Source organism: Lepidochelys kempii, chromosome 5 (assembly GCF_965140285.1).
Source record: "Lepidochelys kempii isolate rLepKem1 chromosome 5, rLepKem1.hap1, whole genome shotgun sequence".
Lineage (NCBI taxonomy): Eukaryota > Metazoa > Chordata > Testudines > Cheloniidae > Lepidochelys > Lepidochelys kempii.
In genome coordinates, this window is record NC_136384.1 from 29,039,802 (window position 1) to 29,055,972 (window position 16,171).

At 41.9% G+C, this 16,171-nt stretch overlaps 1 protein-coding gene across 2 annotated transcripts in view; it reads right to left on the reverse strand.

The window, feature by feature from the left end:
* The window catches only part of PRKAA1 (protein kinase AMP-activated catalytic subunit alpha 1), a 33,235-nt gene extending 17,602 nt beyond the window's left edge, over window positions 1–15,633 (reverse strand). Inside the window, exons 1-2 of one of the 2 annotated variants that reach the window (XM_073343843.2) lie at window positions 15,468–15,633; window positions 898–1,039 (exon numbers count right to left, since the gene is read on the reverse strand). In XM_073343843.2, the coding sequence (XP_073199944.1) occupies window positions 898–1,039; window positions 15,468–15,597 (272 nt within the window). In that variant the 5' untranslated portion in view covers window positions 15,598–15,633. Of the gene's footprint in view, window positions 1–897; window positions 1,040–15,467 lie in introns of those variants that run through there. The other variant, XM_073343844.2, reaches the window with a different exon arrangement.
* Window positions 15,634–16,171: the final 538 nt, after the last annotated feature.

The window sequence follows — 16,171 nt, forward strand, 5'->3', positions numbered from 1 at the left end:
ATTCTGTGGCCTGCATTGTGCAGGAGGTCAGACTAGATGATCATAGTGGTTCCTTCTGACCTTGATATCTATGAGAGACAAGTTTGCCCACAATTCACTAGGAGAGAACCAGAGCAGCTCCACTTACTGCAGTGCTAAGTATCAGGGGATTTAACCCTACAAGTTTTAATGCTTCATATGAGCAAAAGTAACAGTGTGGATGCCAGATGACTGCAGAATTGCTCCTCACAGATTAGGTAGGCCAACCAGGTGCTCACATCTGAAGGCTGATCACTTGAGTTAACTCTGCAGTGAGGACACACCCTTTCAGAGTTCTTCCCCTTCTATATACTAAATTTACGTATGCCAGAGATTACTGATTCCCTGGCTCAAAGAAACTTCTAAAGAGCAAAACCTACATCTGGATACACCATACTGCAGTGAAGCTAGAAAAACACTTTAGGGTAGAATAAGCCTGGACCTCCCTACAAAAACTATTTTCCTCAGCTCCACCCCACATTACTCAGCCATACTACAAACAGAAAGATAGGATCCAATATAACCACTTAATACTAACTAGCAGTTGAGGACAGAAGGGTTGTGTGTTTATTTCTGTTAGCAATTCCATTTATTAACACTAGCTTATTGATGAGTTTGCAACCAACAAAGATCTAAGAAAAGATATCATCTCTTCACAGAAAATCAATTTCCTTAAGATGTGTTGCAGCAAAAGCACTGGAAAAAAATCCCATATACCTGAAATTGGACAGCTGCTGGAGGGGAAAAAAGTTACTGCTCCAATAAAATGTAACATTGCTCTCTACCTTTAATTTTACACTGTTATATTTGATATTTTAGGTTATTAGTGTTCCAGGTCAACAATGCTAATTATAGAGATAATAAAAATTAAAAACTTACAGTTTAATTATATGTGGATGTCTAAAAAGCTTGAGGTTCTGAATCTCTCTGCGGATTTTTCCTACTACATCAAGGCTGCGAATCTTCTGTCGATTCAATATCTTCACTGCCACTTTGTGCCCAGTCAGCTCATGTTTGCCAACTGCCAGGAAAGAAGGAACAGTCAGTCAGGATTGCCAAGCACTCTTCAGAAAAATAAATCTCATTTGGAACCTTTTGGGGTCTGGAAACACCCTAGCAAGACTAGAGTATTCCTCCTATCCCCATGATGCTGGAGAAGGTTATAGGTTAAGGTTTGTTTTGAAGCTCTCCCTCCTCTGTACTTGCAGGGTAAGATCAGGAGTCAAGTTAGAAGTACAAGAACAAACATACACCCCTAATGCACTAGCTTTGTGTAGTAAGGGATTTTGTATGTCTTTCAGGGCTTTGATACTTTTTCATGTGTTCCTGCATTTTTGCTGCACCTCAAAGAAGAGAATCCTCAACTGAAAGGCTATTTTGTATTCCCACCATTACCCTTCTTATTAAGCAGGGATCCCATTGGCCTACTGTGCCTAAATCACCTAAGCTTTTTGGCTGATTTGCTAGCAGGCCCATACTTCTCTGGAGCTATCATCTTGGAATTCTGCTCCCCTCCCCCTCATGCTCCAAGGAACATTCTTCTTCTTCTGACAATCAGTCTTAGGGTTTTCTCCCATTACTTTCTACATAGAGTTATTGCCTACTTTATGCTTCATCAGTTACTTTGAATAACTGCTAAGAAACCTTCAATCACACTTTACAGTTGGCAATTAAAGTCTATTTAACTACACTTCAGTTCATCTGACCCCATATACAATTTAGAATGGTTATCTTACCACTAGTTATTTACAGCACACACACAAATTAGTGGTAGCATATATAAAAGAAACATGGGTAAGGTTTTGGGTAATAATTGCCCAACCACTGAGGAATGGTTCAAAAAATATGGAAAGCTGTGGTCATGAAAAAGTTAGCAAACCAATTACAAACCCAGCAAAAAACACCGATGACATAACTCAACATCGAAGTAGTTTTTAAAATACTGAACTTACAAAATGCTGAACCTTTATTTTAACTGGTAACCCAATCTTTTTCCCCCCAGTCCAGGTTTAGTAGATGGACAAAATTATGGTTCAGGTTCAAGTAAAAATACCAGTTCAAACTGGTTCTCTGGTTCGAATCCTTAATCCTTTGTCAGATTATACTCGGTAAACAGTGAGTAGAAGCTATGGGAAAGATTGCAGTATCTCCATCTCCTTTTAATTTATTGAACAAAAATGGCCTGTAAGAATTTGGAAGTTAAACAGTGAAGCTTAATATTCCTAAATAACTTAATATTCTAATGTAGTGATTAGCCCTTGCCCTAATTCTGCTCCTCAAGTCTTTCTTCCTCCTAGGACTTTTCACCAGCCCTTGCTCCCAATTTCCCTAGATGTTTCCAACAGGGAAGGCTCCAGTGGCTCCCTGCTGAAGTTTTCCACGGCAGCAAGAAAATGCTCTGGCAGGGGGAAGATCACTCTCAGTTGTATTAATAAGCCTGACCTGCTGTGAGATGCATCATCCTGTCCCTAATCTGCCTGTATAAAAATGAATGGATTAATTGTCAAAAACCTTGAAGGCAGGAACTGCAGTGTTTCTAAATTTTGAACCATACTATTACTACGTTAGTTACACGGAAGGGTTATTTATAAGAGATTGTGACAGACTATTAAGAAAACCTCAAAGTAGTATTACACAGAATATTTGCTGCATTAGTCAGCACAGCAGAACCAGCATGAAATATGGGAGCATAACCAGAGCATGAGGACCACAAATGTCAGATGGGAAAGCTTTCCAGTGTAAGCTTTCCAAAGATGTGTAAGCTTTCGCCCTGTAAGTGTAGGATAGTTCCCTGTTAGGATAGTAACATCTCATCATGGTCTTGCAAATACCATTTATGCAGCTAGTAGCAATGAAAAAAGTTAATTGACTCAGAGGGAACAGTCCGCTTTTACCCAAGTCTACAATAAAAATGATAATACAGCAATAAAGAGTCAGAAGAAAATTACAGTTCTTAGAGCATTTGTCCACAAAGATCCTACTATAGGTTGTCCATCAACCTTTTAGCCAGCAGTGTCCATTGAGGCTGTGCACATATCTCACAACAAGGTGTTGTTGGGGTTCAATTATTCTACTGATAAGTCCTCCGATAAACAAGGCTCAATCAAAAATAGATCACCACAACGCAGAAAGGTCATTACTTTATAGGGAGAACAGTTTCACAGCACTTACAGCTTTCAGTCTGTCCCAAAGTGCAAGCTCAACTCTATTCATATATATTCCCCAGTTTACAACAGACAAGATTTACACACCAGTTCTTACCAGTTTTATCTTGTTTTGAAAGTAGCTCTCCAAAAGGCAAAGCTTATCTGCACTAGCCGTAACTTGGTACAGCATGCATGTTGGTTAAGCAACAAGATCTTTTATCTTATCCTATCTTTTTGGTATGTTTCTGCATCTAGCACAGAAATTACATTTTACATTTCCCCTCAGTTAAACAACTTAAGAATAAAAAACATTCTTGGAAAAAAAAAACATTAACATAACTCATAGCTAAACAATTTAGCATAGCTATCACATTTTCAGAAGGTTTTGTCCCTTATTTGATTACTACTAGATACTTTCTTTTCTTAGTTGCACAACACACCTTAGACAGTCAAACAAGTAGTTACAAACAATTTACATATTTTTGGTGAATACATCTCCTTCCAGCTCTTCGTACAATTCCATTCCTTATCTGGTAAAGCTACCAGTGCAGCATTACCTATAGCTTGTAAAGCTACAGTTATAAGATACACGTTTTCCACTTCACTTATGGCCTAGCCATAAAACATAATGGGACTTGGTTCAGTATTGTCAACCATATAAAGACAAGGACATCCTCAACTGCCACTCAGTTATTTCTTACCACCTGTGTTAGCAAGTCTGAGTCCTCAGTGTTCTGTTTCCCCATAGCAAATAGATAGTTTACGATTATAATTAGCTTAGTGTTGTTTGATAAATTAAACCAATTGGGCTAAAAAACCCAAAATCAAATGTTATTCCTCAGTGGATCTACTCCTCAGTACCAAGGCATGACTAATGATGCAGAGAAAGTCACCAGACTTCAAAATGTACCCTGCATCAGAGGCTGCCGTAACTGTTAATATACACACTGATGCTTGGTTGGTTTGTCTAGTGATGTGACTCTTCCAGTGTGCCGTTTGTAGCTTCTCTCCCTCCCCCAAAGTGCACACAGATGGGTTGTGATGAATGTGAAAAATTATTTTAGATGGAGAAATCTATGCAGTGTGTCTGATTCAAAAGGAGCAACTGTCACCTGCTCGGAAATCAGCTTCAAGTGCCCCAACGACACGGATGTCACTCCAGAAAATAAAATCTGCTAGTCAAGAAACCTCAGGCTGCTAGGAAACACACAGTTCATTCACCATCTCTCCTTGGGTCAGGCAGTAGCTTCTGCTGCCCACAACAGGAAAGATCACAGATCTCCTGGTGGAGCTTAGAACCAAGCCAAGAAGATAACAAATGTTCATCGTGCTCATGTACCAAAATCAGCCCCTTCGAAATCACATTGGCGCAGAGAGCCTAAGACTGAGAACATGCATCTCTTATCTTTTGTACTGCTTCATCAGTGATCAGCGTCATCTCCATGACAACATTGTCATCTGCACAATCGGCCTCAGTTATCAGCACTGCAGTCTGACAAGACTTCTTCCGAGAGTGTACTTCCAGTACTGATGGTCCCGGTTCTGCCTTTATCTACTAAAGCTGCATTTACATCTCAAGTGGACATTATGATCACTGATGAACCAGAGCCTTCATTGTCAGACATATCTCTTATCACGTGTCCAGGGTTCTGTTGGTATGGGAACCTAGAGGTACCAAAGATAAAAATCCCTCCCTGTCCAGTCTCACCTGATCATAGGTCAGGTCAACAAGGACGTTTGCACAGTTCCTCAACTGCTTTCCATGGTAGGCCTCAGGATCAACCAAGTCAAGTCTACCTCACTCCTGCTCAACCCATAGAACTCATAACAGCGATCCTAGATTCCAGGTCAGCAAGAGTGTTCCTTCTTCCAATTTTTTCCAACATAAATCACATCACTGATCACATTCAGTCTCCCCCAACTAAGGATTTGTCTCAGCCTGCTGCATTGTATGGCACCCTGTAATTATATGGCTATATGCACAGCTACATCTCTGGTCCCTTCACTTTTGGCTGAGGACATTTCATCAACCAAACGGACACAAGTTCCTCACAAAGTGCCGTCATCTCACCTTATTGGATGGCTCCTCCAAGTGTCTGCCAAGGTGTTCAGCTTCATGTACCACCCCCTTCAAAGACTCTGGTGACAGACATTCCCGAGATGAGTTTGGAGAGCTCCCCAAACACAAGGTATATGGTCCCAAGCAGAGTCTCAACTGCACAAAAATGTACTGTATTTCAGGGCAGTTAAGTCTAGCTTGCAAGACATTTCTGCCCCTCATTCAGAGCACCACCATTCAAATTCTGTCAGACAATACAATTGCTATGCAGCAGATAATCACTGTTGTGTCATACAGCGATATATCTGAGACTAGCATCCTATACTGGATCAACCCAATAGCTCTTCACCTTCTGGGGACACAAAACAATTTGGCAGATCACCAAAGCAGAAAAAGTTACCACAAATGGGAGTTGCAAAGTTCAGTTCTGATTATGAATCAGGTACTCCAAAAGTGGGGGGTCTTCCTTTGTTAGACCTGTTTGCTACCAACATGAATGTAACTCATCAAATGTTCTCCTGTGGAGGAGGAAGTCTGAGTTCTAAAGCAGATACATTTCTGATCCAAAAGAACAACAATCTGCTTTATGCCTTTCCTCCCATTCCATTAATCCCCAGAGTTCTAAGAAAACTTCACCAAGACAAGGCTTGGATGATACTGATAGCCTCAGCCTGAATATGCCAGTTCTGGTATTCCAACCTGAGACGTCTACCGATCAATCCACCTCTTCCACTTCCAGATCTACCAGGCATCATTTCCCAGAGCTAAGGCCCTGTACTTCATCCAACCAAGAATCTACAGCACGGAATCTCGCAGCCCGAGTTCTGTGGAGAGATCATGGTTGGCAGCTGTACAAAAGATTTGGATTCAAAGTAGAAAGCCCTTTATTAGAAAGCCAGATCAAGCAAAGAGGAAATGTTTTTCTCTACTGTGGTCTATTCAGAATAATGTACAAACCCCAGACTCTCCTATATCAACCATCTTCAATTACTCATCTTTAAGACATGTTGAGTTTTCAATTAGTTCTGCTAGGGTCCACCTGGCTGCTATTTTAGCTTATCCTCCACCAGTGGATGGTCACTCAATTTTCTTCTCACTGTGCAGTATCTAGATTTATAAGAGGCCCGACGGATGTGTTGCCACCAAACAAGGAGCCATTTCCCACTTGGAACTTCAATACAGTACTCCCATATTTGATGGGCCAGCCATTTTCACCAACGGTAACATGTTTTATTTTCCCTTTCTGTTAAGGACATGTTCCTAGTTGCTAACATCTTGACTTGCAGGTGGGAAGGAATTCATGCATTAATGGTAGGGTAGCAATATATCATTTCATAAAGACAGTTACACTCAAACTGCACCAAAATGCTTACCCCAAACAGTTTAAAACTTTCATACCAACCAGTTTATACACTTGCGTGTTTTCTCCTAAACCTCATAATTCTCTTGCAGAGAAGAAATTCCACACACAAGATGTACATAGGTCTATGCCCTTTTATCTTTGTAGAAAAACATTTTCATAAGTCGCCCAGATTTATTAACAAAAGCCACAGAAAGTCTAAGTGTCAGTCTGTTTTCTCTGAGACTTTCAAAATGGGTTACAGACTGCATTAAGATGGCTTATTCTGAACAAACTTGCTATTCCATCTTGAATTAAGGTTTACTCCACTAGGGCCCAGTCAATATCTGTGCCTTGTTAAAGAGGAATCCCTATGCCCAAATATTTGTAGAACAGCTACCTGGAATCCAGTTCATACAAGTAGTCCCTATCCACTATCACAACTTCTAGATCAGATGTCCAGTTTGGCAAGGCTCTTCTACAGTCAAATAAAATAAGGATGCCAATCACTCACAATAGGATTCATGTGGACAAATACTCAAAGACAGACTACTTAACATATTGTAACAGTTCTTTGAGATGCCTTTGTTCATGTGGATGCCATGACCTGCCCTCTTTCCCTGCTGATATGAAGGCATTACTTGGATTTCTGAGTTAGTGAAGGAATCCAGTTCCTATTGGAGCTATTCCCAGGGGTATGAGGGTGTATAGGGTGCATGGGCAGCTCCAATGGACAATGCTGGTTAAGAGGCTCAAGGAGTGTGCACACACCTATAGTGAGATGTTTATGGACAGAAGCATCTTGAATAACTTTCTACTGTAAGGTACTTAACTTCTTTTTATGAGTTAGAACATTGCTTCAAGTTTCTTACACTCAATGTAGATATCCAAAGACCCAAAATCTCACTGAAAAAAGGATCCTAAGGAGGAAATTAGGCAATAGTGAGCTTTTCAAATGTCATGAAACTTTACTATCACCAAAACAGTTACACACCCAATGTTTTCCATTATGAACACTAATATTTTGTTTGGCTATAAAGTTAGCTACCCTGCGAAAGGAAAATTCAGAAATGCTGCTGTAAGGGACTGGCTATAACAGATTGTTCAGGGCTCAAAATGTATCCCATACTGCTGAATCTGAATTATGAGCAGAAATATTCGTTAACTTTGCCAACCAAAAAAACCCATTCCTTCACCTGGTTGTGCAGTTTTCAATCTGTAAGGGAGATACGTTTTTCTATCCATGTATCTCAGTAAAGACTCAATTTTTGTAATTGATCTTCCTTTCTTGTTGGTGGAAAACACAAGATTGTGTACTATCGATAAACTAAACGACAAACAGTAACAGAGGTGCTGGAACAATTTGTATAGTGGGGGTGCTGAGAGCCACTGAACCAAACTGTAAACCCTGTATATGATGAAACCACTTCGAGCCAGGGGTTCATCAGCATCCTCATCACCCCTAGTTCCAGCACCTATGAACAGTAAAATGAAATAGTTGTTTACTATTTCCAAGAGAAAGATTGCCATGGTTTTAAATTAAGCTAATTTACTAAGGTACTTCCTGTCCTCAACCCAAAATGTTGCAAGGAGTTCTGGCATGAGTAGTTCAAGGCAACTGATACAGACAAAATAGACCAGACTCATTGGTGACAGATTGTTGGTTATTTTACAGATCCCGTTTTTGAGATGAATTCAAAGACAGACCTCAGAGCTCAAAATATCATCTAGATTTCTGTAGGAAAGTGAAAAGAAGCAGGTGGAGTATTTTCTTTTTTAAAGATATTCAAGACATACTGAGTAAGGACAAGCATGTAATGGAACAGAATTCTCTTTTAAATGGAAACACTTTCCACTGATAACAAGATCAAAGTTTCACTTACTTTCAGTATCCTTTTAAAAAAAGCATACTAGTTTCAATATACCCATTAGTCCTCCCAGACAAGGGCTGCTACAGAAAGGATTTTCTTCTCAGGTTAATGTGCCATTCAACCTATGGAGGCTAGAAGCTTTAACAATTGTATGTATGCACCAAGACATGCTGAGGGGACTGTTCTGCACAGTATCTGTGTGCTTTGATCACAGAAATAGAAGGCAAGAGAAATGGATGATGGCATCCTGTGCATGGGACCTGAGTACCAAAAGAGCTGGCAGTTCTAAAGTAAAGGCTGGCACACACTGACCCTTTAAAAGATCTCTGGTCCTCAACCTAAAATGCAAAAAAGTGCTGTTTTCATCTGAAAATGAGTTTTCACAGATTCACAGATTCCAAAACCAGAAGGAACCATTGTGATCATTTAATCTGACCTATCTAACATAGGACATAGAACTTCCACAAAATAATTCCTAGATCGTATCTTTCAGAAAAGCATCCAATCTTCATTTAAAAATTATCAGTGATGGAGAATTCAGCACAACCCTCAGTAAATTGTTCCAATGGTTAATTACTCTCACCATTAAGAATTTGCACCTTATTACAAGTTTGAATTTGTCTAGCTTCAACTTCCAGCCATTGGATCATATTAAGTATACCTTCTCTGTTACACTGAAGAGACCGCTATTAAATATTTGTTGCCCATGTAGACACTTATAGACTAAACAAGTCACCCCTTATCCTTCTCTTTGGTAAGCTAAATGGATAGTTTTAAGGAGCTCAATCACTACATTTTCTAATCCTTTAATCATTCTTGTTGCTTTCCTCTGAACCCTTTCCAATTTATCAACATCCTTCCTGAACTGTAGGCACCAGAACTGGACACATTATTCATGTGACTGGATTTAAAAAGATGAATCATACTAAATATATAGTTTCCTTGAGGGGAAATGAAGAGAACAATTAGGTTCACAATATAATTTTATAAAAAGAAAAGGAGTACTTGTGGCACCTTAGAGACTAACAAATTTATTTTACTTTCCTAGACTCAAAATTCTGATTCCATCTACATGCTTAACATTTTCCATTTAACTTAGTAACTCCAGCTACTGTGGGCACCTTCAACTGCACAGATGTTTATGTCCATCACTGAGACTTTGCAGGACCAGCCATTTATTTGCAGAGAGATCCAGGGAAGCCACAATTTCACTTACCCCACAACCTCTAAAAAGCAGCTGAGGATGGGCCACTTATTTAAATGGCATCTACTAAATTGATTCTATGGGTAGTCACTTAGGCACACAACCCAACAAAGTCCCATTTCATGTGTCTCTACACCGCATGCTTCTTTTGGGAGCATGTAGTATACCTTTCCATGTAGCCCCCGTTAACACCTACATAAATAGCAGTGTAGACGGTGAGGCATATCTTAGCCAAGTAAAGACATGTCTGATGGTGTTGGTACGTACATGTACAGACCCAACATGGCTCTCTACTTGCCCATAGCCTAAGCCATGCTTCCCTGTCTACACGGCTATTTTTAGCAAGGTAGTGTCCTGCTGATGGAGTCTTTCCCTAAGAAAGATTCCAGCAGTAGGAAAAGGGAAGAGACAGTGTGGAAAGACCCTAGCAGCTCCCTGCCAGCCGGAGCCATTCACCACCATTTAGCAACAAACTCCAGCAGAAGTGTGTGAGGGGAAATGTTAGCAGTGCCTTTCCTTGCCATTGGAGTCCTTTCCCACCATGGGGAAAGCCTCCAGCAGCAGGGAGGGAAGGCACAGTGAAAGGCTTTGGCAGAAGGGAGCTGCTGACCTCTTTCCCCACTGAAACATGTAACCTACACACAGTGTGGATGCACTATGCTCTTCACTGCGGCATGTAGCTACACATACACTACATGACCCCAGAAGTGGTATATAGCTTAGATGTAGCCCTAGTTGAACTTTATACTCTTCAAAGCTAGAATTACTTTATCATTCCTAAAAAACATTTTAAATCATAGGCAAAAGAGAATCAAACATGTACTAAGCTGTCAAGGGCATCAGTAATAGCTTGGTTTGTTTTTTTAAGCGGCAAGATCTGCAACTATACTGATGGATCATCTCTACTTATGGCTAAAGGCAGTAGCAAACATTTGCTAGTGTTCATCTGCAAAAATTTGCATCCAGTAGTTTATTCACAGTACTCACAATTTATCAAGCCTCATAAGCCATGCTAACAAAAACTCAAATGCCAATGTGGAAATTTTTAGGAAACAGGTTTAGCCTAGACTGCAGTTTGCATAATGAAGCTGTTCTGTCAACATAAACTAAACCTGTTTTCAAGTTTAGAAGAGAACACAGTCAAGATTGAAGGTTGTTTTATCACACTGTAGCTTGAGTTTGCTTATTTTAACAAGTAAAGAATCTAAGTTTAGAGTACCTTTGACTCCTCTTAAAAATAGGAGTTAAACAAGTTCATACATATTAAAATAAGTCATAAGTGAAAGTTATGCATCTTTGCTGAGCCAACCACATTATTTGACCACTTTATCATCACTTCCACATTACCTTATTTTCTGGTTTGGCCATATGCAATAATTTTATTGTTAAAGTGCTTCACTGAGGACATATTTGGGCATTTTACAGACTAAGATTTCCAGCACTATTTTTGGCATTGGAACAAACAAAAAAAAGTGCACTATTTTATCTTTAGGATTTACTTTTGTCTCCAACCTGTATCTAGAAAAGTTTCCCCTATACTACTTGCTATAAGTTTATTACTTTTTTTTAAATGGAGGAAAAAAGTCTTCTGAAGAATCTTGCTTCCCCAACTGCATTTGGAAATGTGAACTTTTTACCTTTTCCAAGTTTCCAGTCGGAATCAGAACCAATTTAGGATGTAAGATTTTAAATTAGCAGGAAAAAAAGCCCCACAAACCTAGATTAAGGCAAGCTCCTTTACTAGATAATTTGTTTATTTAAAAAAAAAAAAGGTATGCTGACTCCTATTAAATATATTTGTGCCAAAATGTTTGCTTAACGAAAGGGAAACTAGTTTTTAAATTCTAGCTTTGCTAATCTCTTGGTTCCTAACCTTTATAGTATTTCAACCTTGACTGCAGATTCCTGAAAAATGCAACAGTAAAAGCATTCCTCCCAGAAAGTGCTGGACTTGGAAGCCAAGGGTCCACCACAGTTACTGCCTAGCATAGTGGCTCTCAAGCTGCCACTTGGGACTGCCTTTATCAATATAACGAAGTATCCATTTTCAAGAAATAAATTATTCCTGTTTGTTGAAGCCAAGTCCAGATTTGGAGGTTCCATAAGACCTTCTGATCATCTTAAAACCTCTCCACACAGTGCACAATTTAGGTCCTTATCAGGGGCTTTAATGTATATTCAACTATGATCAGATTTGTTGAGGACACCAAAAACAGAGACAGCATGAGACAGAACGACAGAACCAAACAGCAAAGTGAACCAGCAATGGGGGGGGAGTAAGGCAGAGGAAAACACTGAAGGCTGCAGTCCAACCAGGGGAGATTTGCTACTATAAGTGACAAATTTTATATGCAAAAGTAGGGCTTTGGAGCGGTGCTCCGGCTCCGCTCCAGGCAAAAACCTGCAGCTCCACTGCTCCAGAGCTGCTCTGTGCTCTGCTCCAAAGCCCTGTGCAAAAGGAAACAGTTCAGTACAGATACTGGGTGCAGGTTGGAGTGATGTAACCAAACTCAGTTCATGAAAGTGTCATCTTCTCCCTACCCTTTTCCCCCCAGATAATCAAGCACTATAATTTGTATAGGAAAGATATGAAAGAGGTAGTTAATAAAGGGATACATGTTTGCTTCCAATAACGAACAAGCAATGAAAAATAAGCAAAATTAAGAAGTGTCATAATGACAGTTAAGTTTTCCAATCCCGCTCAGAGAGAACACCTCCTTACAGTGATTCCATATTTCTTTGCAATGATCTGATAGCTCATTTAAAGTGGTACGCTGAAACTCCAAACAGCAGCAATCCAACAGTCAATACGAAGAGGAACATTCCTATTTTAAATTAGAGCAGTGTCTGAATGTTTCATACATCTGACTTCAAGGTTTCATAGTGTCTAAAAAGACTTTTGAAAGGGGCAGTGATTAGTTCATAAAAATAGAATTTTAATTTAATAAGAGTAACTCTGCATAGTAGGCACTTCAGTTTTTGAATTTCTTTTTACTAACTGCAGGTATATATTTTTATGTTATGGATCATAATGCCTTAACTACTTCAGAATGTTATTTTCTTGTCTTCCAATCAATTTTTTGGAGTTTAGTTTAACCCTGTTTTTCACACCCCATCACCATTTTCTGGATGAAGCACATTCTGGCTAGGGTTTGGCTCTGTTGTGGTGCACAGCAGCTTTACAGGATATCACTACCATAACCGCAATATTCATAGGTGAAGAAATTTCCATCCCTTTCACAAGTCCAGATATTCTCAGGTCTAGGGCTGCTGAGATTACATGGACCAAAATCCTCATGCTGCTTTTGGGCAGATGGATTCAAGGAGAAGGAACAGATAGTGGTAAGGAATGAGTCTACTGATGGAACAAGGTCTGAGGGACTTCTAGGTGCTGGATTTTCCTTTGGATGTGGCAACAGCATGCTCCCTTTACAGATTTCTCAGTGGCAAGAACAGCAGCAAGCTCTCTGCATTCACTCTTGCCATCTATGCCACATCTATACTGGGAACTGTGTCATGTTAGAAAACTGATTAACATGATGTTAGATATGACAACATCCGGTGCTGACAAGATCAAACTGTGCTTAAAGTTTTGTTAGATAGTCATGGGTTACCCCTAAGGTGATGAAGCCAGCTGACATTTAAAAAAAAAACAACAAAAAAACACAGCTTGTCCTCATCCATCCTAACCTCAAAATAGGGTTTATCATGCTGGCTAATATTTTCCAACACAGTATTTTTTCGAGTGCAAACAAAGCCATGTGCACATGAACATAGAATCTCATTCAAGAATCTCCCCTCCTTAAAAGATTCCCCTCCCCCACAACTTAGAAGCCAAACACAAACTAAATTAGTCAGGCCTGGTTTAAAACAAAAAAATATTCCGTTCCTTTGGGTCCAGAATCTTAGACATATTTGCTGACTTAGCCCCATCCTTCCATTAAACTGAGGGAAGCTATCATCTCGTCAAACTCAGCTGTAAGGGGTAATTTTTAATTTACACATCCACAATATATGAACAGGACTCTCACATATTTTAAGATATTGAGGATGTTGCGGTCTAGTGGATTCCGCACAGAAAGTCCTAATCTCAGAGTTCTAGTATTGACCATGTCATGAAGGGTATGTCTCCATAGCAAATGAAGGTGTGATTGTAGCACAGACCGGCATATCCACACATTTTAATCTAGTAACCCACGTAGCAATAACAGTGAGGAAGTGGCAGCACAAACTTCAGTGCAGGTTAGCAGCCCAAGTACAAACCCACAGGGATCTGAGGTACTAGTTTGGTTGCTAGCCCATGTTGCCACATCTTCACTACTATTGGGTATTTCTACGCAGCAAGTAAATCACAAGACCATACAATGAATTAGGGTACATCAAAACTTTTCTATGCAGCTGTTCCCCCATTTATAAACTGGGGAAACTTCCTGACTTACAAAGCTGCTAAACATGACTGTTTACGCAGCAGTTTACACTGTCAAAGTTTCATTTTAAGTCCTTTGGTGGCAATATCACAAAATTACGTACAAAGACTAAATTAATGTTAACTTTGATATTTTTATTGCATAAATCAGAATATTCTAAATGCAAGTGTGGTTACAGTCACTCTTAACTGAAGATGTGATACTGAATTTCAGCAAGTAAGTAGTTGAGGTTTTTTAATTGGAAAAAAGCTATTCCTCTTCTAAACAATGGTTACTTCTTGTTCTAAGACAGTTGGTCCCACCCACTGTCAAAATCAACAAATTCAATTGTAGTTTCCTGCAAATACTTACAACACAGCAGAGGCCATTTCCACACCACTGTCTACTGAAGAGGATTTCAGAAAGCATTGCACTGATTTCATTATTTTTCCATGCTGTGACTACATTACTGAAGCTGGAACCTAGACATTTACCTGAGGCCTAACTGAAACGCCAGTCTCACAGGTGTGTCCACTTTCCACAGACGTCCCAATGAAATATCACCCCTGCACTCAAGAGCTGTCCCTGACACAGCTATCGGTCCTTCCACTGGGACCAGAAGTTCCAGGAACTTCAGGTTAACAGTCTTTGCTTTGTTTTGCTTTACCAACCTACCTCACTGGTTTCTGGATTAAACTTCCGGGCCACGTTAAAAAGCAGGAATTGCCATACCAAACCTGATGATTCACCTAACCCATTAGCCTGTCTGAAACCGGGAAAATAACGGCTAATCCGTGGGGAGCTCACTGCGATTAGCGCACACGATCAAACGCAGCCCCGGCCACCTTTATCATCCTCGCTGGTGCCAGCGGAGGCGAGAGTCCCGTCTACCAGGAGGGGCAGCGCTTGGCTGCAAGGCGCAATTGCTGCCCGGCAGATAACCGGGCTCGAGGGCTGCGCGCTGCTGCAGCGCCGTTAGGCTAAAGGCAAGCACGCGTCAGGAGCAAACCGCGGACTCCTGAAGAGCCCAGCCACAAGCGAAGGCGAGCAAGGCGCCCGAGCTGCTCAGTACGTGCCCAGGCCGCATGGCAGCCAGGCCCGCCGGGCGTACGCCTCAGGCACGGCGCGGGCCCCACCCGCTCAGGCGCGGTCTCTCCAGCACAGGGGACCCAGCGCGGCGGCGCGCACCGCGGAGGCTGAGGCCGGAGGGGAGCGGGACTGGGGAGGGAGAGGCGCCTGCCCGCAAGGGTGCTGCGGCGGGTACACAGGGCAGGAGACGAGAAGGACCCAGCTCCCTCAAGCCGGCGGGTGGGGTGAACGGCCCCAGCTCCCGCAGGCCAGACCTTGCAGCCCTCCCCACCACGAGGGGAAAGGGCAGCAGCTCCCCCGGCCCCTCGTGGGGGGGGAATGTCTCCGGCTCTTACCCTTGACTTTGCCGAAGGTGCCCACGCCCAGCGTGTCCCCCAGGATGTAGTGCCCGATCTTCACCCGCCCGTGTTCATGTTTCTGTTTATCCGCCGCCGCCATCTTGAGCCAGGAGCCGAGTCTGCGCATAGCGATAGCCCAGAAGAGATACAGCGGCTCGGGAGGAGGAGCAAACACGCAGCGCCCGCCCGCACCAAAACCCGGAAGCGGAACCACAACCGGACGCCAGTAACTTATCGCCTTCCCAGGGTGCACCTGGCAGGGGCGTGGCGTAGGTGGGCAGCTGCAGGGCACGCGCGCCGGTGGGGTTCTGAGACGCGTTTCCCAGGCTGCTGCTCCGTCCTGGTCCTGTAGTTGTCCAGGGCTGGGGTTGTGTGTTGCAGCCCTGGGAGCTGGGATGCTAGAGATGGGACATTCAAGGGGAGAGATTGAGGGGCGGGGGGAGACACTGGGGAGGTGGGACTGCAAGGGGGACAGATGCTGGACTGGGAGAAGCGAGCCACTGCTTGGGGAAATGCAGTGGGGGAAATGCTGGGAAAAGGCAAGGCAGGCCGCGGAGGACAGAATACGAGGGTGGGGTAAAGGGGCTAAGCAGATTTCCAAAATTCAGTCAGTCCACCACCTGCCATGAGGGCTGAAGGCAGCCGTCCAGGAGGGCGTTTGGGTGGATGTTAGAGAAACGGGTGCCCATCTCAGACAACCA